We start from the raw sequence: 21,174 nt of genomic DNA on the forward strand, positions 1-21,174 counted from the left end.
ACTTATTTCCATACACAGTCCACTTTATACTACACTGCACAGAGGTTAGTGACAACTGCAACTCCTGGAAGCGTCTGCTCGGACAGAGGTATTGGCAAAGAAACTGAACTCCCCAGCCCTCAGTGGGAGCTGTTGGAGATTAAAACTCTGAAAGGAGCTGAGGTTTGAATGTGTATTGCAACAAAATCCAGGCAGCTGAGCTGGGGCTTCAAGTTGAGGCAGTGAGGGCTGGGCCTGAGCCTCACTGAGGGGGAGAGGGGTTGTGACACACACGGGGGCAAAATGCAACTGAGGATGGGACCAGAGGGAGCCAGAGCCACTGCTTGGGGCCAGCACGGGCTGGGAGGGGTCTGAACCACAGCAGTGTGTTTATTATTATTATTATTATTAACACTGGGAGAAGACTTCTGCATGGGGCAATGATGGCATTTCCCCAGGAGCAGAGGGCAGAGGCAGCCCTGTGCCTCGGGCTGGCACGGGAGGGAAGGTGCAGGGCAGCACTGAGGGACTGATGGGCAGCAGGACAGCAGTGCCACTCCTTGTGGCATGAAATGGTGGGAATCTCAGCCCAGTGTCCAGGCACAGGAGATCCCAAATGTCCTGTAAAGGGAGGGGTTTGCTCGCAGGGTCTGCTGCAGCCCCTGGCACAGCAGGCACTGCAGGGGGAGAATGTTTTTTACTGAACAGCACTTAAGCAAAGCTTCCACCTTTGCTAGGAACAGCTTGAAATGTTGGCAAAAATTCCAAATCTTTAAATATGCTTGAAGTGCATGATGTGGTCACCTCAGTGCTGAGAGCAGTGGTGGTGTGACAGAGCCTCCTGGAGCAAGGGGATGGGTGGGGCAGAATGCAGCTCCAGGAAAGGCAGAATGCTGGAATTCCACTCTTCACACCCAAATTTAGTGCTAACCCTGTGCAGAAGCTTTTGGGCAGGACTGAGCACAGCTGAGCCCCCTGTGAGCTCGAGGTGCTGCTGAGCTGTGGGGAGAACAGAGGGCTGCAAACAGCTTGTGAGGATGGCAGAGCCCTGGCACCCTCAGGACAGTCCTGGCATGATTTTGGGACAATTCTGGCCCAGCCCTGGCATCCTCTAGGATGTGGCCTGGGTGGTTACGAGGGGGTGAGTGCTGCTGCAGCACAGCTGGGAGAAAAAGAGGAGAAAAGAGGGAAACTGATGTTCCAAATCCCTGAACCCCCAGCAGCCCGGGGTTCCTGCAGCTCTGGTTCTCCAGCCCTGTCCCCTCGGGCTGTGTTTGGTGACAGCCCCCCCTGCACACCCTGCTCTGCTCAGGGGCACACTGCCAGGGACACCTGACACCGTGGGGACACTGGGGGGCTCCCAAAGGGCGTGGGGCAGGATTCCAGCACGGGTGTCCCCCCGTGAGGCGTGACAGATGCCCCAGACGGGGCTGTGAGAGGGAGGCTGAGGTGGGTGAAGGCTCTCAGCACGGCCAGGCAGCTTGGGGCTGTCCCGTCCTGCCTGGTGACACGGCCTTGGCACGGCCACATGGGACAGAGCCCAGTGCTATTCCCTGGAAAAACTCCAGCTGTGGCTCCAGCCTGTCCCAGTGCCACCCCAGCAGGTGCCACCCCTGCCCTGCCTGGCTCGGGGCACTTTGGCTGCAGAGGATCAGGGCTCGCCTCCCTCCAGGCGCTGCTGAGTGATGAGGCTGGACAGGTTAATTACTCCCAGCTCTGCCTTCATCAAGGAGCATCTCCTGTGCTGCCAGGGAGCCCCTGGGGCACCCAGCCCTGCTCCTGCTCCCTGCCCAGCACAGCAGCAAGGAAAAGGAAACTGGGAAGCACCAGGAGCTGTGCTGGTGTCGTCCCTGTGTCCCTGCTGCTGCCCCAAGGTCAGGGCGTGGTGGGATGTGCGTGTGGGGGCAAAGAAAGGCAATGCAGGCCTGGGGGGACATTCAGAGCGTGTAATATTGAGCGGGGGCACGCGGGGCAGGACGTGTCCCACAGGCAGACACAGCTTTAGCTCTTCACGGTTACACGGAAACTCTGGAACAGTTATATTATAGTTAGAAAAAATACACTGTACCCAACGAACATTATCTCACGTACAATCAATTTAAACATTTAAATTGATTATAATTTCGCTAAAATATTAACACAAGTACTGTTTGTGCTGCTAAAGTTTCAGTGTTCCCTCTAAGGAAAATATTGCTACAGTTCCACCCTACCCTGTATTAAAATCCTCGGGGTTTTTTTTTTCTTTCCCAGCAAAACCGACTCCACAAAACCACCAAGATCCCGGAATCCCTTGAGGCTGACCCTGCACTGGGCCGTGGTCAGGCCCCTGTGAGGGGCTGGGCACAGCCAGGACCTGGAGCCAAGGCAAGGAACGCTCTGGCAGTGACCTGGGGATATCGGCTGCTTCGTTAGTGCATTTCTCTGCTGCTCGTTAATTAGCACACTGATCTGCAGCAGGATGAGCTGTGGCCAGGGCGACCAGGGCCTGTGACAGGGAGGGGACAGGTGGTGGCTATTGCTCCTCACGGGGCCACAAGGCACTGGAGCCTCCAGGGATGGAGCTGCCACCCAGGGCTGGGAACTCCAGTTTCTGCTCAGCCCTCAGTGCCACCCTCGGTGCCACAGCCTGGACCAGCTGCCACACGGGCAGGGAAGGCTGGCAGGCTGGCAGGGACCTGCTGGGTTTTACATTCTGTCCTTTCCTCTGTTCCGTGCAGCTGAAGCCCAGCCTGAGCCTCCTTCCCGGGTGCTTTTCACTGACCCTTCCCACACCAGCTCCCAACTCGGGTGTGACCCCACACTCCGGTGGCCTGTGGACCTTCCCAGCTCCCTGCCTGAATCCCTCATTCCTGGAGGCTGCAGGGTGGCACACGCGTCCCCACCCGGGTTCTGCTGCAGCTGACAGACGGAGGCTGCTCCCAGGATAAAAACACAAGTGCAGTATTGCTCCTAATGGCCTTGGATGTCGAGTCTGAGCCCTCACCTCGGCCCTCACCTCCCCAGGGTGAGGACGTGTCAGCGCTGCCAGCCAAAAATTCCTTAGGAATTTACACATTTCCCACTCCCCACGAGGAAACAGAACCACAAAGTGACACATCCCCACTGATCTCAGGCTATTCCCAGTTAGCAACCAGCTCCTGCTGGTTTCCATTTCAAACAGCAACTTTTTAAATCCTCAACCAGAACCCGCTGAAGCATAGAAGCACTCTGGATACTGACCCCAACCCCGGCCTGCTGTGCCCCCTGAGCCTCTAAACCAAGTTTGGAAACACCTGTTTGGATGTTTGTTTTGTACAGCAAGTATATACAAAGGAAAACAACACAGACCCCACTGATTTCCCTGTGAATTTGGCACTTTCCTGGAACCTGCAGTGGGAGCAGCCAGGGCCAGCTCTCCCCACTGCCCACCCACCCTCGGTGGATTCTGTGTTAGCTCTGGAAGAACGAGATAAGAACTCCTCAGCTGCTGTTTGCTAGGAGGAAAAGGCGTCCTGGGCTCTCCCAGCAGAGCTCGGAGGGGGCATCTCCTCCTCCTCCTCCTCCTCCTCCTCCTCCTCCCCACCTGTAGGTGATGCGGCACCAACCTTCCTTCCTGCTGGCTTAGAGGGAACACTGCTTTTAGAAACCCGGGGACAGGTAAGACAAGAACCAATACCACTGTACAGAATTCACTGCACAACGAGCTAATAAAGGGACCCGGCACTGACTGAGGGGTCGGGGCTGGAGACAGCGGGGACAGGGCGGGGGTGGCACCGCCGCAGCCTCTCAGTACGCTGGCACTTGGTAACCTTTGGGGTTGGGCTCTAAGGTCTCGGTGAACGGGGGGCTCTGGTAGGTCTCCGTGCTCTCCACGCCGCTGCTGCCGCCGGGGTAGCCGGGGTAGGGCGCGCTGGGGTCGGTGCCGAGCTGCTCGGTGGCGAACAGGGACATGTCCGTGCCCAGGCGGTACCGCTGCAGCGCCCGCAGCGCCAGCACCACCTGCGACAGCGAGCCACAGAGGGGACAGCGTCACAGCGGGCACGGCTGCCGCCCCACGGCACCCCGGAACCGCCCCGGACCCCCAGGACCCCCAGGACCCCGTGTCCCCCCAGCATCCTCTGTCTCACCAGCATCACACATTCCCCATGTCCTCCAAGGACCCTCCAAAGCCCCAGGACCTTGAATCCCACCAGGACCTCATCTCCTCCAAGGATCCCCCAAACCCCCAGGACCCCGTGTCCCCCCAGCATCCTCTGTCTCACCAGCATCACACATTCCCCATGCCCTCCAAGGACCCTGCAAAGCCCCAGGACCTGGAATCCCACCAGGACCTCATCTCCTCCAAGGATCCCCCAAACCCCCAGGACCCCGTGTCCCCCCAGCATCCTCTGTCTCACCAGCATCACACATTCCCCATGTCCTCCCAGGGTGCCCCCAAAGTCCCAGGACCTTGAATCCCACCAGGACCTCATCTCCTCCAAGGATCCCCCAAACCCCCAGGACCCCGTGTCCCCCCAGTATCCTGTGTCTCACCAAGACCACACATTCCCCATGTCCTCCAAGGACCCCCCAAAGTCTCAGGACCTTGAATCCCACCAGGACCCCATGTCCTCCCAGGGTCCCCCAAATCCCCAGGACCTCAAATCCCACCAGGACACCCTGTCCTCCCAGTGTCCCCCAATCCCTCGTGTTCCTCCAGCATCCTGTCTCTCACCAGCATCACACATTCCCCCATTACCTCATGTCTTCCAAGGATCCCCCAAACCCCCAGGACCCCGTGTCCTCCCAGCATTCTGTGTCTCACCAGCATCACACATTCCCCATGTCCTTCAAGGACCCCCCAAAACCCCAGGACCTCAAATCCCATCAGGACCCCCTGTCCTCCCAGGGTCCCCCAAACACCCAGGACCTCACATTCCCCCAGGACCCCATGTCCTCCAAGGATCCCCCAAAACCCCAGGATCTCAAACCCCACCAGGACCCCATGTCCTTTCAGGGTCCCCCAAACCCCCAGGACTCCATGTCCCTCCAGCTTCTTGTGTCTCACCAGCATCACACATTCCCCATTACCCCATGTCCTCTCAGAGTTCCCCAAACCCCCAGGCCCTTGAAACCCCCCAGCACCCCACATGTCCCCTTCCCTGCAAAGCACCGAGCCCACGGCAGCACCCCCAGGCCGTACCCACGAGCCAGCCCAGCCCCAAACCCCAGTGAACCCTGCAGAGGCCATTTCTGAGGGGCAGGGTGACCCCCAGAGCCCCACCCGGGCTGGGGGCCCTGGCCGTGCCCATCTGGCACTGCTGGCCCAAATAAACACATCTGCTGTGGGGAGGGGAGCTGCCCAGAGGCAGCCCAGGAAAATGGGTCAGTTGTGCCGAGACTCCTTCACCCTCTGCCAGGCTGCTGGAACTGAGGCTGCTGAGGGTGGGAAATGTGGGCGGCAGAGCCGGGAGGGCCCCGCTCGCTCTCCTTCCAGGAGGCTTCATTAACAATTCAATTAGTTTGTAAGCAACGTTCTGAGGAGGCTGGGAAACGCCTGTAAGGAGGCTTCATTAACAATTCAATTAGTTTGTAAGTGAGTTCTGAGGAGGCTGGGAAACGCCTGTGGAGGCCGGGAATGGCTTCCCAGCCACCGCGGCCATCCTCGGGGTGGCACAGGGTGACAGCGGTGTCCCCACGGCCCTCCCGGGCTGGCAGCAGATGCTGATGGGATGGGGAACATCCCCCCAGCTGGGAGGGATGGGGAAGAGCTGGGATTAAAGGAGATTTATGGGGATAATCACAGAGCAGTGAAACTGGGGGAGAACTGGAGCGAGGCTGCAGCGCTGCTGGGAAGCCTGGCACTCCCAGTTCTCTGGAGGCCACATGGAACTGGGGCACATCCCGGGGCTCTGTGCCCAGGGGAGGCTGGGGGTCACCCAGAGCCATCCCTGCCTCTCCCCACACAGCTCTGGGGTGGGAGCCCCGCGTGGCACAGCCCCCCAGCCCTCCAGGAGAGCCCCAGGGCTTCACACAGCCCTGGCTGCAGCCCCTCTGCCCAGGTGGAGCCAAAAGTGGGGTCAAGGGGGGTTTCTAAGCCCCTTCCCCAGGTGGACAGCAGCGAGGCCAGTCTGGTGTGCCCCAGGAGGAGCTGTGAGCCTGAGAGCTCCCAAAGTCCCCCAGCCACCCCACGAAGCTGCTCAGTGCAGAGATCTGCTCCTGGGCACTCCAAGGAGGCCCTGAAACCAGGGCAGCTCGTGGCTGGCAGCACGTTTTCAACAGGAACAAAACCCCCCAGCCTCGGGAGAAAGGGAAGCCTGGAATTCCCCAGGCAGAGCAGACTGAGCTGAGCCTTCCCTGGTGAGAAACCACACGAGGGGAGCCCGCAGCTTCCCCAGCGCTGCCCCTCGCCACCAGCAGCAGCATTCACTTCTGCAAAGGCAGCTCCCCAGCACCCGGGGCAGGTTTCGTTCCTGCTGTGCCCCCTCCGCCCGGCTGCCTCACCCAGATGATGATGGAGAAGAAGGAGAAGGTGATGGCTGCCCGCGCCGCGTCGGCGCCCTGCGAGAAGCCGCGGGTCAGCGTCGTCCTCTGCCACTGGTTTGCCAGGAAGCAGAAGGCCACAAACCACAGGAAGGCCAGGAAACCTGCAGGGGAACACGGGATCCCAAATGCAGGGAGCTCTCAGAGCTCTGGGGCTGTGAGCCAAAGGTTGGCATTAAACCCAAGGTTTGATCTGAGACCTTGGAAAAGGCTCCCAAGCTCAGGTGCTGGAAGTGGGAATGTGGATTTATGGTTTAAAGCAGAGGCATGTTAAGCTAAGCAGAAGAAAGTTTAGAGTTTTAAAGTTAAGCTAAGCAGAAGAAAGTTTAGAGTTTTAAAGTTAAGCTAAGCAGAAGAAAGTTTAGAGTTTTAAAGTTAAGCTAAGCAGAAGAAAGTTTAGAGTTTTAAAGTGTAGTACTGTAAGTCTGTGTGTCAACTTGATTGGCTAAGAAAGCTGACACTGTAGCATGAGTCTATAAAACAAAATATTTAAGGACTGTGTCAAAAGCATAAATATCCTTGTTGGAAGTGTTTTATTGGTCAATAAATCCTTAAAAGGTCTTGTAACTAGAGGTCTTGTGACCTTCTGAGCCATGCACTGAAGATGTGAGCTGAACTCACTCTTCCTGTCTATGCAGAAGATAAGAAAAATAAATCAAATAATCTAAAGCAACTCAGAGGTCCCATCTCAAATTCATTCAGGAGTGCCACAGGAACAGAGCTGGTCACTGCTGCCCCTGGCCAGCACCTCTCCCTTCCTGCTGCACAATCCACCAAGGCTTCCAACAGGAACAGGAATTTTGGGAGCCTGGCCCAAAAGGAGCTTTTGGAACACAAAACCAGGGATGGAGGGAAGCTGTGGGGACATCTCAGCAAATCCCCTGCCTGCAGTTCAGTTCAGCCTCAGCCTGACCTCAACGAGCCCCAGGGACAGCACAGCCTCCCTGGACGTGGTGGAGAGGCACTTTTCACAGGGCACTGAGAAACAGGACAGGGCAAATGGCCTCAGGCTGAAGGAGGGTGGATTTATATTGGACATGGAGGAGAAATTCCTCCCTGCGAGTGTGGGGAGGCTCAGAGCAGCTGGGGCTGCCCCTGGGTCCCTGGCAGTGCCCAGGCCAGGCTGGACAGGGTTGGAGCAGCCTGGGACAGTGGGAGGTGTCCCTGCCACGGCAGGGGTGGGATGGGATGGTTTTAATGCCCCTCCCAACCCAAAGCATTGCCGCAATTCCGTGATTCCACGACACGTGAGAGCTCTGCTCATCCCTGCAGAGAATCCCCCTGGGCTGTGGAGCTGAGCAGAAACACTCTGGTGATTATTTGATTATTCCTGCCTGGAAGCAACGCTGGCTGAGCAAGAAAGGGCTGCAGCTGCTCTAATTCCACCCCCAGCCACCAGCCCTGCCCAGTGCCAGGCAGCCCAGGGCACAGCAAGGAACAGCCAGGAGCACACGGGGCCAGCAGCAGGGGCGTTTTCCAGCTCTGGGAACAGGAGCTGCACCACCTGGAGCCTCCCATGGTGCTGCTGTCAGGGTCTCCATCACTCCTGATGTCTGGGATTCTGGGTGGATGTTGGGAATGCTGAGCAAAAATCATCAGCACATCAGGATGAGCACCAGGCTGCTGTCCCCGTCTGACTGCAGGGACAGCAGAACCTTCCTTTATTCCCTTTTATTCACATTTATCCTGCCAGTTTTCCCTAAACACGATACAAAATGGAGCATCCACACCGAGTGCTGGAGGAGCAGGGCTCAAGGCTTTAATTCAGAATTTTCGCCTTTCTTTAGTTCAGAATTTGCTCCTCATTGCAGTTTAAGACACGTTCCTTGTCTCCTGCATGGCCTGGGAATCCCCAAGCAGCAGCCTGGCCGTGGAAGGAACCCTTCCTTCACAGGAAGGATCAGCCAGGTTTCCCTTCCCAAATGACAAACACTCCACCAAACACAGCCAATCCTGTCACCAAACCCACCCAGATCTCTGCATAAGCATTCTCACTTCCCTTCAGGACAGTGGCTTGTTGCCAGCACTAAAGGGCAGAGATTTCCTGGGCTTTACTCCTTAAAGGTCACCCTTTAACGCGGGGACGTTTCTGCTGCCCTGCTGTCACCAGGGGCTCTCCCAGCAGCTCTTCCCTGGGAGGGGAAGCAGCTCCAGCGCCCACGTTTGGACCTGAGCCACTGCTCAGATCACACGGGGGGACTGTGGGAGCCAAAAACCCAGAGGTGAAACAAGAGCAGCTCCCAAAGGTTTGATTCACACCGTGGGAGCAGCAGGGACAAGGCTGGGGACACAGGGCTGGCACAGGGGACACAGGGCTGGCACAGGGGACACAGGGATGGCACAGGGGACACAGGGCTGGCACAGGGGACACAGGGCTGGCACAGGGGACACAGGGATGGCACAAGGGACACAGGGATGGCATAGGGGACACAGGGCTGGGGACATGGGACTGGCACAAGGGACACGGGGCTGGGGATATGAGAGTGGAACAAGGGACACAGGGATGGCACAAGGGACCCTGGGCTGGCACTGGTTTGTGGAGGGAAGTTGCTCCTGCCTGTGACACTGGACCCAGCACAGCTCATCCTCCCTGGCACACGCTGCCACTGCTCCCCTGCCCGCTCTGTCCCCAGTGCCACCCCAGCCCCGGGGGTGGCACCGCGGGCTGCCAGGGGTTAAAATGACATCACGCAGAGCCCGGAGGCAGCACGGCTGCGCTGGGTACTGCAGCTGCCAGAGCGCTCTGCAGCACCCACCTCCCCATCCTGCAGCCAGCAGCACCTGCAGCGCCGGGCAGCACGGCTGGGCTGGGCTCCAGGGAGAAACTGGGCAGCTCTGGGCAGCGCCGGGCAGCACGGCTGTCCTCAGGAGAGCTGGGACCCAGGGAGAAACTGGGCAGCTCTGGGCAGCTCTGGGCACCACGGCTGTCGTCAGGAGTGCTGGGCTCCAGGGAGAAACCTGGGCAGCTCTGGGCAGCTCTGGGCAGCCTTTGCTGCCTTCAGGAGTGCCGTGTTCCTGGGAGAAACCTTTCCCTTCCAGAGCAGCTCTGGGCAGCATGGGCAGCACTCCTGTCCTCAGGAGTGCTGGGCTCCAGGGAGAAACCTGGGCAGCTCTGGGCAGCACGGCTGTCCTCAGGAGTGCTGGGATCCAGGGAGAAGCCTCTCGCTTTTCCAGAGGAGCTCTGGGCAGTCTCTGCTGCCTCCAGGAGTGCTGGGCTCCAGGGAGAAACCTTTCCCTTCCAGAGCAGCTCTGGGCAGCCACTGCTGCCCTCAGGATTGCTCTGTTCCAGAGGGCAGCTCTTGGAGGCACAGCTGTCCTCAGGAGCTCTGTGCTCCAGGAAGAAACCTGGGCAGCTCTGGGCAGCCCCTGGTGCCTCCAGGGAGAAGCCTCTCCCTTTTCCAGAGGAGCTCTGGGCAGTCTCTGCTTCTTCCAGGAGTGCTCTGTTCCATGGAGAAACCTGGGCAGCTCTGGGCAGCTCTGGGCAGTCTCTGCTGCCTCCAGGAGCTCTGTGCTCCAGGGAGAAGCCTCTCCCTTTTCCAGAGGAGCTCTGGGCAGTCTCTGGTGCCTCCAGGGAGAAGCCTCTCCCCTCCAGAGCAGCTCTGGGAGCAGCAGCATTGCCCCAGTGCCAGGGCCAGGGCGGGTGGCACTGCCAGCGCAGCAGAAGGGGTGGGCACTGCCAGCACCCCCAGAACAGCAGCCAGGGTAGGGGGGGGTGCCTGGAGGGGTGACAGGGGTTTAAAACACCCCGGAGGGCTGGGCTGGCAGTGGAGGGTGAGGCTGTGCCAGCCCCAGCCCTGGCAGCAGCTCCAGCACTGGGGAGGAGAGCCGGGAGATCAGGATCGTGCAGGGGCTGCAGACAGCAGTGCCAGCACCCGGGAGGATGTGCCACCACCCGGGAGGATGTGCCACCACCCGGGAGGATGTGTCACCACCCGGGAGGATGTGCCAGCACCCTGGTCACAGCTGGCCTCACCTGTCCCTGGGAGCAGCTGGAAGAGAGGGCTGTAAGTGCTGCTGTCAGGGCAGCCCTGAATACCGGCTGTGCCCCAGAGTCACCATCCAGCTACTGCCCACATCGTTCCATGAAGTTCTTCAGGGTGGAACAGGCCCTGGCACAGGATGCCCAGAGGGGCTGGGGCTGCCCCTGGGTCCCTGGAAGAGTTTAACTGGGTTTGGAGCAGCCTGGCCTAGCGGAAGGTGGAGCTGAATGGGCTTCAATGTCCCTTCCAAAAACCACCCCAGGATCCCAGGGTTCTGTCATTTCCCCTCTCAGCGGATCCACAGCAGGGACAAAGAGAAAGGAGGCAGGGTTTGGGAGCAGTGCCAGCTCCCCTGAGGCTGCCAGGGGGCAGGAGGAGCCCAGCCTGGCTCTGTGACACTCAGCAGCAGCCACAGGGTGGATGGGGTGTCCCCCTCCTGCTGGAATCCAAGGATTTCAGGCACCAAGCCCCACGGAACAGGCTGTAAATTTTATCTAACGAGGGCTGGATGCTCCAGCACCACGGAAATGAGCTTTGCAGCAAGGAGAGAACAGCCTGAACAACAGGCAAGGCAGGGAGGGGATGATGGATGCCTTCATTTGGGACAGAGAGCAATCAGCAAGGCTCGTGCTGGATAAATCAGGCTGTGAGCAGAGCTGGGAGTGCAGGGCAGCAGCTGCCAGGGAGGGCAGAGCCCGTTCCCCCCAGCCCAGAGCACCCTGCCTGCTCTGCCTGCAGGGCTGAGCTCAGCTCCAGGGCACAGCAGGTCCCAGGGCAGTGCCAGCTGCACAGAGCTGCTCCTGCTGTGCCCCAAACCCGTGCACGAAGTGAAACCAGAGCCGAGGCAGCTGCTGAAACCACCTTTGCTCTCTGTGAGCCAGAGCAGGAGGTGTGGGCAGGCACAACCCTGCTGGGCTCTGAGACGTGACCACCAAGGCTCACCCCTGCGGGTGACCAAACCAGCTCAGTGAACACCTCCAGAGTGAGGACACGCCACTGTCCCCAGCCCCCCTGAGTGCCCCCGAGCCACGGCTGCAGGGCACAGCTGCCCTGCCACCCCACTGTCCCCAGCCAAGGCACACGAGCAGTGTCAGGCCACGGGAGGAGCGGGGAAGGCTCCAGAGAGGAGGAGCAGAGCCCAGCAAAGAGCCCAGGGAGGGAGAGCAGGGCTGGGCAGGGCAGAGGGAGCAGGGCTGGGCAGGGCAGAGCCAAGCAGAGCCAAGCAGACCAAAGCAGAGCAGGGTACCTGAGAAGCCCAGGTCCAGCAGCACGGCGCGTTTGCGGTCCTTGACGCTGCTGATCTGCTGGAAGTACAGGTCCACCACGAAGAAGAAGATGCAGCCGAAGAAGGCGATGAGGCCCACGGCGATGCCGTAGCTGCAGGCACTCTCATTCTCGTTGAAGATGCAGAGCAGCTCGGGGTCGTGGCTGTCCTTGTTCACGTAGCACTCGTTGACGATGGAGCCGAACACCACGATGGAGAAGATCTGCAGGAGCAAGCAGAGAGCACAGCTCGCTGCTGTGGCACTGAGCTCTGCTTGCCAGCAATCCCCAACCTCCTGTGCTCCATGGCAACGCGGCGTTTGTCACACACCTCCTGGCTCTGCTCTGGTTGGTGGCCCCAGGCTGCACCTGGGTGTTCCTGCTGCTCCTGCCTTCCAGCGCCCGCTGTGCAGAGCAGGGTGAGGACCTGCTTCTCCAGACATGCTGGGAAGGGGAAAATCCCCAGGTGGGGCAGGTCCCTGTGGAGCTGGGCTGCTCTCTGCTGCCAGGCTGGGCCCCACAAAGCCCCTGGAGTCCCCAGGGACAGGGGACAGCTGAGCAGCTGAGCCTGGGAAGGGCTGGCTGGCTGCTGGAGGGGACAGGGGACATGTGTGGGGAGGTGGCACAGGGGCACTGCCTGCCCTGGGAGCTGCAGGGTGATTTTTCAGCAGGGGCTGAAAGGTGCAGCTGCTGCATACATTACCAGTGACCTGCTTGGGGCCAGGAGGGACAGAAGGATGGGGGCTGCTGGGGCTGCCCAGGTGGCCATGCTGGCACGGCAAGTGTAGCTGCAGGGTGATTTTTCAGCAGGGGCTGAAAGGTGCAGCTGCTGCATACATTACCAGTGACCTGCTTGGGGCCAGGAGGGACAGAAGGATGGGGGCTGCTGGGGCTGCCCAGGTGGCCGTGCTGGCACGGCAGGTGTCACACCCCTGCCACACCCCTGTCACACCCCTGTCACATCCCTGTCACATCTCTGTCACACCCCTGCCACACCCCTGTCATACCCCTGTCACACCCCTGTCACATCCCTGTCACATCTCTGTCACATCTCTGTCATGCCCCTGCCACATCTGGGGAAGGAGCCGATGGCAGCTGCTGCCCCAGGTGACACCATCCCCCTGCATGCCCCAGGAATTCTCTTATCTCCCAAAGGCAGGAGGGGAGGCTGCAGGAGCAGCACAACCCGCCCTGGATCCTCCCTGGATCCTGCCCTGGATCCTCCCTGGATCCTCCCTGGATCCTGCTCTGGATCCTCCCTGGATCCTCCCTGGATCCTCCCTGGATCTTCCCTGGATCCTCCCTGGATCCTGCTCTGGATTCCTCCCTGGATCATCCTCATCACCATGATCATCATCCTCACCATCATCATTATCCTTATCATCACCATTCTCATCATCATCATCATCATCACCACCATCATCTCCATCATCATCATCACCACCATCCCCATCCTCCCCATCCCCACCATCCCCATCCTCCCCATCACCATCCCTCATCCTCATCACCATGATCATCATCCTCACCATCATCATTATCCTTATCATCACCATTCTCATCATCATCATCATCATCACCACCATCATCTCCATCATCATCATCACCACCATCCTCATCACCATCTCCATAGTGGTCATCACCACCATCCCCATCCTCCCCATCCCCATCACCATCCTCATCATCCCCACCATCCCCACCATCCTCATCCTCCCCATCCCCACGCTCACACGGGCGGGGCCGTGTGTAAGGCAGAAACAACAACAAACAGCTCCAATCTTTTTTCCCAGAGCTTTGGCAGCAGCTGTAACATCAGCAGTTGTAAAAATCTGCTCATAAATAATGCAAAATTGTTATTTACCATCAGAAATAGCAGCAGCATTTATGAAACAGGCCCTGGGAAGAAGTAATGTGATTCTGGAAAGCATGAATAATTGAGGACCTCTGATTCCACACGATTACTTCTCTGGCAGGCCAGCAAACTTGTGCTCAGCCTCTGTGAGAAGTTCACCCAGTCCCCCCAGGATCAGCTCCGAGCTCGGGGAGCCTGCTGCAGCCCAGGGCTCTGCTGGGGAGGGAGAGCTCCCACAAACACAAGTCAGGAGGTCCCAGCACAGGCGTGGGGTTCCTGCACCAGCTTTGCACACCTGGGGCTGCCAGTGTTCATGGTTTGATTTTAAAAAAGGATGTTTTATTGCTAAACTTCCAGTTCCAAAGGATTTTGGAAAGCAGAGCATCCTTCCTGCTGCCAGACAACACAAGTGGCTCAAGCCATGAGAGCCCCACAACCAATTTCAGTGTACAAAGCACAGGACATGCAGCTTTTCCTTGGGAGGCCAAAGGAGCAACAAATTCCAAGAGCACACATTTGATAGATGAGCTCAAAACATCAGCACTGCCTGGAATATTCCTGTCAAAATGTGCTTTTCCAAGGGTTACCTCTCCCTCACCCCAGGATTGTAATGTTATGGTTTTTCCTAAAAAAACCTACTGGTGCTGGTGAAACACTTTAATGAGAATAAATTTGGTGTTGTTTTTCTAAGTATAGATGAAAAAGTGCTTTTATTTTAGGAAAACGTGGGTAGATGAAATAAACGTGGGCAGGGAAATAAACCCCCTGTGTTTTTTTTGAAGTTCCCACAGAACAAGTGCATTTTCCCCTGCACCTTCACAAACCACAGCAGCTCAAAGCCCTGACCAGCTCATCAGAGACTTGAAAGGGAAAGCACAAGGTCAGATTTTCCACCGTGAGCGAGGTTTGGTGGGCCTGAGCAGCATCTCAGAGGATCTGCACAGGAGCTTCACAGGACACTCCATTTTCCAGCTGAACAACCCAACACCACCACCAACAAATTCTGCTTTTCCTGGCTGAACCAGTGCAAGGCACAGCAAGAAAATGGATTATCCCCAGCCACCCCAGTGGGAAATTGCATTTTCCATCCTTGCATCCTGCCAAAGCTGCCATGGGGATGTGCTGGCAGCTCGGGGGCTCCTGGTGTGGGGGTTTCTGAGTGCTGGGAGCCCCAAATCCAGCAGACCCAGCAGCCCCAGCAGCCCCAGCAGCTCCATCAGCTCCATCAGCTCCAGAGCCCCAGCAGCTCTCATGAGCTCCAGAGCCCCAGCAGCCCCAGCAGCTCCATCAGCCCCATCAGCCCCAGCAGCCCCATCAGCCCCAGCAGCCCCAGCAGCCCACGAGTGCTGCCCTGCCCGTGGCTGCAGGGGAATGGGAAGGAGGAAAGCTCTCCTCTGCCATCCTTTCCATTCAGAGCTGCACCTCAGCGCCCAGAGGAGCCTCAGTCCCACCCTGGGGCAGCACAGCAAGGCCAGCAGCCCCCAGACCCACGGGGACATGGAGGGGCTGCTGGTGCTAAGGGGGCTGGGTTCCACCACGCCAGGCAGCAACTGGGGCCTCTCCTGCTGATGAAGGCCAGCAGCACAGCTCCTCCAGATTAAAGCTGGCTTCCGAGCAAGAGGAGACACCTCTGCAGGCCAGGCAGCATTGCTGGGACACGGGACAGTGGGACAGGGCAGCGGGACAGGAAAATGGGACAGGACAGTGGGACAGGACAGTGGGACAGGACAATGGGACAGGACAGTGGGACAGGACAGAGGGACAGGGCAGTGGGACAGGACAGTGGGAGAGGACAGTGGGACAGTGTCTCTGCTCAGAGGGTGGGGAAGCTCTGGTGCAAGGTGTCCAGAGAATCCATTTCTGTTCCACCCCTGGCAGTGCCCAGGCCAGGCTGGACAGGGCTCAGAGCACCCTGGGACAGTGGAAGGTGTCCCTGCCCATGGCAGAGGGGTGGCACTGGGTGGGTTTTAAGGCTCCTTCCAACCCAAACCCTTCCAGCATTCTGCTGGACCCGCCAGGCCCTTGCAGGACCCTGCTGTGCCCAGATGGAGACACCTTTCAGGTGTGCACAGAGCTGGAGCTGTGTGTGCCCTCCCTGCACCACATTTTTGCCACCTGGAGGATGCAGGCTGGCCAGCCTGCCAGGCTGTGCTCTGCAGATCCCTGCTCCCTCCTGAAGCTCCAGCAGCCTGGACCCCAGCACACACACAGTTTTCCTCCCTGTTGCTTTCAGCTTTCTGCAGCCCATCCTCTAAATTGTGCTTCAGCAGCCTGAGCAGAGCCAGGCAAGGCAAACAAGAAGCAAACAGCACAGGAGAGCAGGAGCTGAGAGCTGTCAGCCATTTTAAGGTGAGATGTTCCCACTGCTGAGGAGCTGCACTTGCATTTGGGACCTATAAAAAACAGCAGCAGAAGGTGTGGGGTTGTAGGAGACTGCAGAACCCAGCTTTGGTCACACACCCAGTAATGTCAGCGAGGAGGAGATGCACTGCATGAGGAGAAACTCCCAGAGCTGCTTTCCTCTGCTGTGGCTCCAGCCCAGGGATGCAGAGAGCCAGGTTTGGTGACCCCTCACTGCCTCCAGGAGCCAAACTGCTCCTGCTCAGCTCCCTGCCCTGCTGCAGCCCAGCACGGGAAGGAGGGACCTCCAAATGGGAAAGGAAAACAATTCAGGGCAAATTAGCACAGGGCAAATCCTGCTGAGCACCGAGCGTCCCCTGAGCCCCTGCAAGCCCTGGGCTGGCACAGACCCCCCTGGCACGGACCCCCTGGCACAGACCCCCCTGGCACGGACCCCCTGGCACAGACCCCCTGGCACAGATCTCCTGGCACGGGGGCATTCAGCCCCCAGGCCCCTCTGCAGGTTATCCTCACAGCTGTCAGCCACAGGGCAGCTCCCAGCACTGCCCTGCACCATTTCCTGGGGGCTGTGAAGACCAAAGCTCAGCTTTAGGCACTGCCAGGTCATCCCAGGATGGCCACAAAGGGAAGGCCTGGCGTGGTTCCTGGCACAGAAAGGGGTGGGCTGATGCTGGCTCTGATAGGTGTGGGGCCACGTCCACCAGGCTGATCAGCCTGGGAGGATGTCTGTTGATGAGCACATGACTGATTCTGCCTGAATTATTTTTTCTGATGTGGTAAGGGATGCTGGCTGAGACACAGCGTTCATTCAAGGCTCCTAATCTCGTCCTGCAATCTGAGCACATGGCCCAGCAGCAGTGCTTGAAACCAGAGATGACAGGAGCATGACAGTTCAGAACCATTTTAAGCTCAGATGCAGCAAAGCTCCCCTATAATTCCATTACCAAAATGTTAAGTTTGAATCCTGCCTTTAATCCATGGCCTGCAGAAAGAGAAAATTAAGGCAGAAATCTGATGACCCTTCTGAAAAGTGGTCAGGAGCAAAGTCTGAGGCGGCTCAGATCATACAAATGACTCTGAGCACTGCTGGGGCTCCTGGAGTGCCAGAGCAGCCTTGGAGCTCCTCCCTGAGAGCCCTGAGTGCTCAGCAGTGAGTGAAACCCCCGAGGAGCCATCCAGAGCTCATTGCCTGCACTTCTGCTGAGCTCCAGGGAGGCACAGAGGGAGGGGATGGGATAATGGGATAATGGGATAATGGGATGGGATAATGGGATGGGATAACGGGATGGGATAACGGGATGGGATAACGGGATGGGATAACGGGATGGGATAACGGGATGGGATAACGGGATGGGATAACGGGATGGGATAACGGGATGGGATAACGGGATGGGATAACGGGATGGGATAACGGGATGGGATGGATTGAAATAGTGGGATGGGTGAGTTGGGGGGTGAGGGTGCACTGATGACACCCAGCACTGCACTTCTGCTGCTGCTCTGCACAAAATCACAGGAATTGCTGAAAAAGTTTACCAAATTTTCCAAAACTGCTTTCAAAAGCCAAACCTAAGCCTGTGTTAAATGAACAGTTGCCCTGCGGAGCTGAGTGGCCACTTGAAAGTCTGGCTGGCACGGGCAGTGGCAGGCAGAGGAGCTCATGGTTCTGCAGGCAGCCGCTGTGAATATCAGCTCTGTTTGGCTGTGCAAAAAACGTCTCAAAAGGAAACCACAAGAGCGATCACATCTTCATCTGACAAACTGCATCACACACAGAGGGAAGAGATGAATGAGGAACTGCTAAATGGTTCTTTCCAAGCCAGGAGTGGTGTTTTTCCCCCTCAGATACTCAGAATTACTCTCTCAGGGGGAGGCAGAACCAGGAATCCCCTTTGGGCACGGCTGACATTTGGGGGTTTCTGTGTTGGTCACCATTCACCTGCCAGTCCCCCACATGTCTGGCAGCACAAGGTCCCCCAGGCAGCCACAGAATCCCAAAAAAAGGGAACTGGACCTTCCTTTGGTGGTGGGAAGCCCCAGCAGTGGCCAGATCAGCACGAGTCACTCACTCAGGCACCTGGGGCTGGCCCCAGATCCCTGTGGGGTTTCTCCATCACCCCCACCCAGAGCAGCCCACCCTGGCAGCTCCTCCTGTCCCCAGGAGCAGCTCCTCCTTTCCCACAGGCAGAGCAGGCTCCCGTGTGTGCGTGGGATCCAGCTGCTCGGGTTAACCACGGCCCCGGCGAGCACAGGAAGGAAAACCACGTGAAGAACCCACCCCAGCCCTGACCTCAGCCCGACACCCGCCCTGCTGCTCGGTGCTGGCACAGGCAGCTCATCCCCCGGGCTGGCAGGGAGGCCTGGCGAGGCTCTGTGTGCTCTGGCAACCAGCGAGTGGCATCGGGTCGAGCTCCTGCACAGATGTCAGCACGGCCACAGCGCTGCCACCCACCCAGGACAGCAGCAGGGAGCCCAGCAGGGCCTGTGGTGCCTCCCCCAGCCCGTCTGTCCATGCTGACTGGGGTTTGGCCTGGGAGGGAGGCACGGGGCACGGCAGCAGGAGGGGAATGCTGTGACTGCAGCTCACCCTGGGCAGGAGCCACAAGTGCTGAACTGGTTCAACACACAGGGAACTGGGCTGGGACAACCAAACTGGGGCTCTGGACCCCCAGGCTGGAGCGGTGATGAACCCTGACAGGCCCTCCCGGGAGTGTGGGAGCTGGGAAAAGGGCTCCAAAGGGAGCTCCCCCAGCCCAGTGAAAAGAGCAAAACCTCCCTTTTTGCTCAGGGGGCTTTGGCCAACCCTGAATGCAGCAAACAAACACTTATGGACAGCAGCACTCTCATCCCAGCTTGTCCACACTGGGATGTGGCCCCTGCACTTGTTTGGAGTCAAGCTGATGCATTTCTGTAGCTGTGAGCACTCGTTTGTCACTGATTCCCTGGGAACACAGAGCCAGGAAAGGAGGGACTTCACCCCTGAATGAACCAGTGAGTAGATACAGGAATATCTCCTAAGCTGGGATTTTTATTTTGTACCTACATTCCTTCCCAGCAGTGTCCAATCCCCTCCATCCCACAAGGCTGGGGAGCCCTCTGGGTGCAAGGTGACACGTTTATTTTAGGAGGGGCTGAACTCACCAGCAGTGGGGCAGATTTATTTAACTGTACCCAAACCCTACTGCCAGCACTTTGCCATGGCCACCCAAGGAGGATCCAAACCAAGTTTTCTTCCAGGAAACAACTGCTGCCCTGTGCCTCAAGCCTGCCCAAAATGCCCCATCCACAGCGAGATCCACACCACATCCGTGGATCTGGATGCCCCAGATCCACCCCTGGCCCTGTTTTCCCCCAGCACTGGAGCTGTGGGCCTTCTCCACGCCCTGGGAAGGACAGCAGCTCCCATCAGGCACACACTGCAGCGTGTGGTTGAACCCTGAGCATGTGACTGCAGCTGGAATTGCTCATGTGCTGCTGCCGGGGCCTCTCCCAGGCCGGAGAGCCCCTCGGAGGCACGGCTGTGCCTGCTGGAAGGAGGGCAGCCGGGGCTGGCTGCTCCTCCCAGCACAGCTCGGTGAGCTCCCTGCCTCGCTGGGCACTGCCACGGTGACACAGGGCCAGCACAGGTGTGACACGGGCGAGGACAAGCCCCAGGCTCACCCACAGCCTCCAGCCAAGCCCTGGAGCCAGGCGAGAGCCGGGCTGATCCTTCCCGCAGCGGGTTTTTGGGAAGAGCTGGCATTCCTGACCTCCCCAGCGCTGCACACCTGCAGATCTCAGCAAAAGCCAGGCTGGGGGAGGCAAATTAAGGGCTGTCCTTAGCCTGGGCATCGGGGCACCACGGCCCCAGGGGCACCCTGGGCACGGGGCACCAAGGGCTCCCCTGAGCCCTGCAGAGCCCGCTGGTGGGAATTCACCCGTGGGAGCCGTGCAGCGAACACGACACCCTGTCAGCAGCACGGGGAGCTGGGCAGGGCCGCTGCCGGCTTTCTGCCACCCGCACACGCATGCACGGAGCGCGGCAGGCAGGAAAATGTCCCCTGCCTCGCCATCCTCGGCACCGCAGGCAGAGGGGCAGCGCATCCCGGCCCCGCTCCCGGGAATCTCCCGGGCAGCTCCTCCGGGAGCCGGCACTGCCCGCGGGGCTGGGCAGCGGGCACCGGCACCGGGAACGATGCACCGGCACCGGGAATGGTGCACCGGCACCGGGAATGATGCACCGGCACTGGGAATGATGCACCGGCACCGGGAATGGTGCACCGGCGCCCGGAACCGGCACCGGGAACGATGCACCGGCACTGGGAATGATGCACCGGCACCGGGAACGGTGCACCGGCACCGGGAACGATGCACCGGCACCGGGAACGATGCACCGGCACCGGGAATGATGCATCGGCACCGGGAATGGTGCACTACCACCGGGAATGATGCACCGGCACCGGGAACGATGCACCGGCACCGGGAACCGGCCCGGGAATGATGCACCGGCACCCGGATGCCCATCGCCCCGGCATTGCCCATCGCCCCGGCATTGCCCATCGCCCGGGCGCTGCCCGCCGCACCGGGCGCTGTCCCCGCACCGGGCGCTGTCCCCGCACCGGGCGCTGTCCCCGCACCGGGCGCTGTCCCCGCTCCGCCGCTGCCTAGCCCCGCGGCCCCGCGGCCGCTCCGCCTTACCCAGGTGGTGACCCGGAGCAGGGTCTGCGGCTGCTTGAGGAAATCCACGGGGTCGATGGCCCCCCCCGCCCGGCCCGCTCCGAAGGACGCTCCTTCCATCTTCCCCCGCTCCGCGCCCAGCCGAGCCCCGCGCGCACCGCGCCGGCCCGCCCCCCCCGCGCCCCTCCCTCGTGGGCTCGTCCGCAGCGCCGCGTGCGGGCGGCGGGAGGAACCACCCGTGGGGTGGGGGGGTGGGCACGGGCAGGTGCGCGCTCCCGGCGCTGCGAGACCGAGCTGCGCCCGCGGCACCGGGATGGGGACACGGGAGATGTGACACTGGCACCGGGATGGGGACACGGGAGATGTGACACTGGCACCGGGATGGGGACACGGGAGATGTGACAGAGACACTGGCAGCGGGATGGGGGCACGGGCACTGTGACAGTGACACTGGCATCAAGCTGTGGGCACGGGAGATGTGACAGTGTCACCAGGATGTGGGCATGGGCACTGTGACAGTGACACTGGCACTGGGATGGGGGCACGGGCACTGTGACAGTGGGACAGGCACTGTCACCGGGATGG

At 59.4% G+C, this 21,174-nt stretch overlaps 1 protein-coding gene across 1 annotated transcript; it reads right to left on the reverse strand.

Moving 5' to 3' along the window:
* Positions 1-1,910: 1,910 nt before the first annotated feature.
* On the reverse strand, positions 1,911-20,755 carry SYNGR3 (synaptogyrin 3). Its single transcript, XM_039731967.1, has 4 exons — positions 20,611-20,755; positions 11,707-11,947; positions 6,442-6,584; positions 1,911-3,957 (listed from the first exon to the last, which is right to left on the reverse strand). Exons 1-4 carry the CDS (start codon positions 20,707-20,709, stop codon positions 3,745-3,747), a joined length of 696 nt encoding a protein of 231 aa, XP_039587901.1. The 5' UTR covers positions 20,710-20,755; the 3' UTR covers positions 1,911-3,744.
* Positions 20,756-21,174: the final 419 nt, after the last annotated feature.

Source organism: Passer montanus, unplaced genomic scaffold (assembly GCF_014805655.1).
Source record: "Passer montanus isolate IOZ18808 unplaced genomic scaffold, ASM1480565v1 scaffold8, whole genome shotgun sequence".
Classification (NCBI taxonomy): domain Eukaryota; kingdom Metazoa; phylum Chordata; class Aves; order Passeriformes; family Passeridae; genus Passer; species Passer montanus.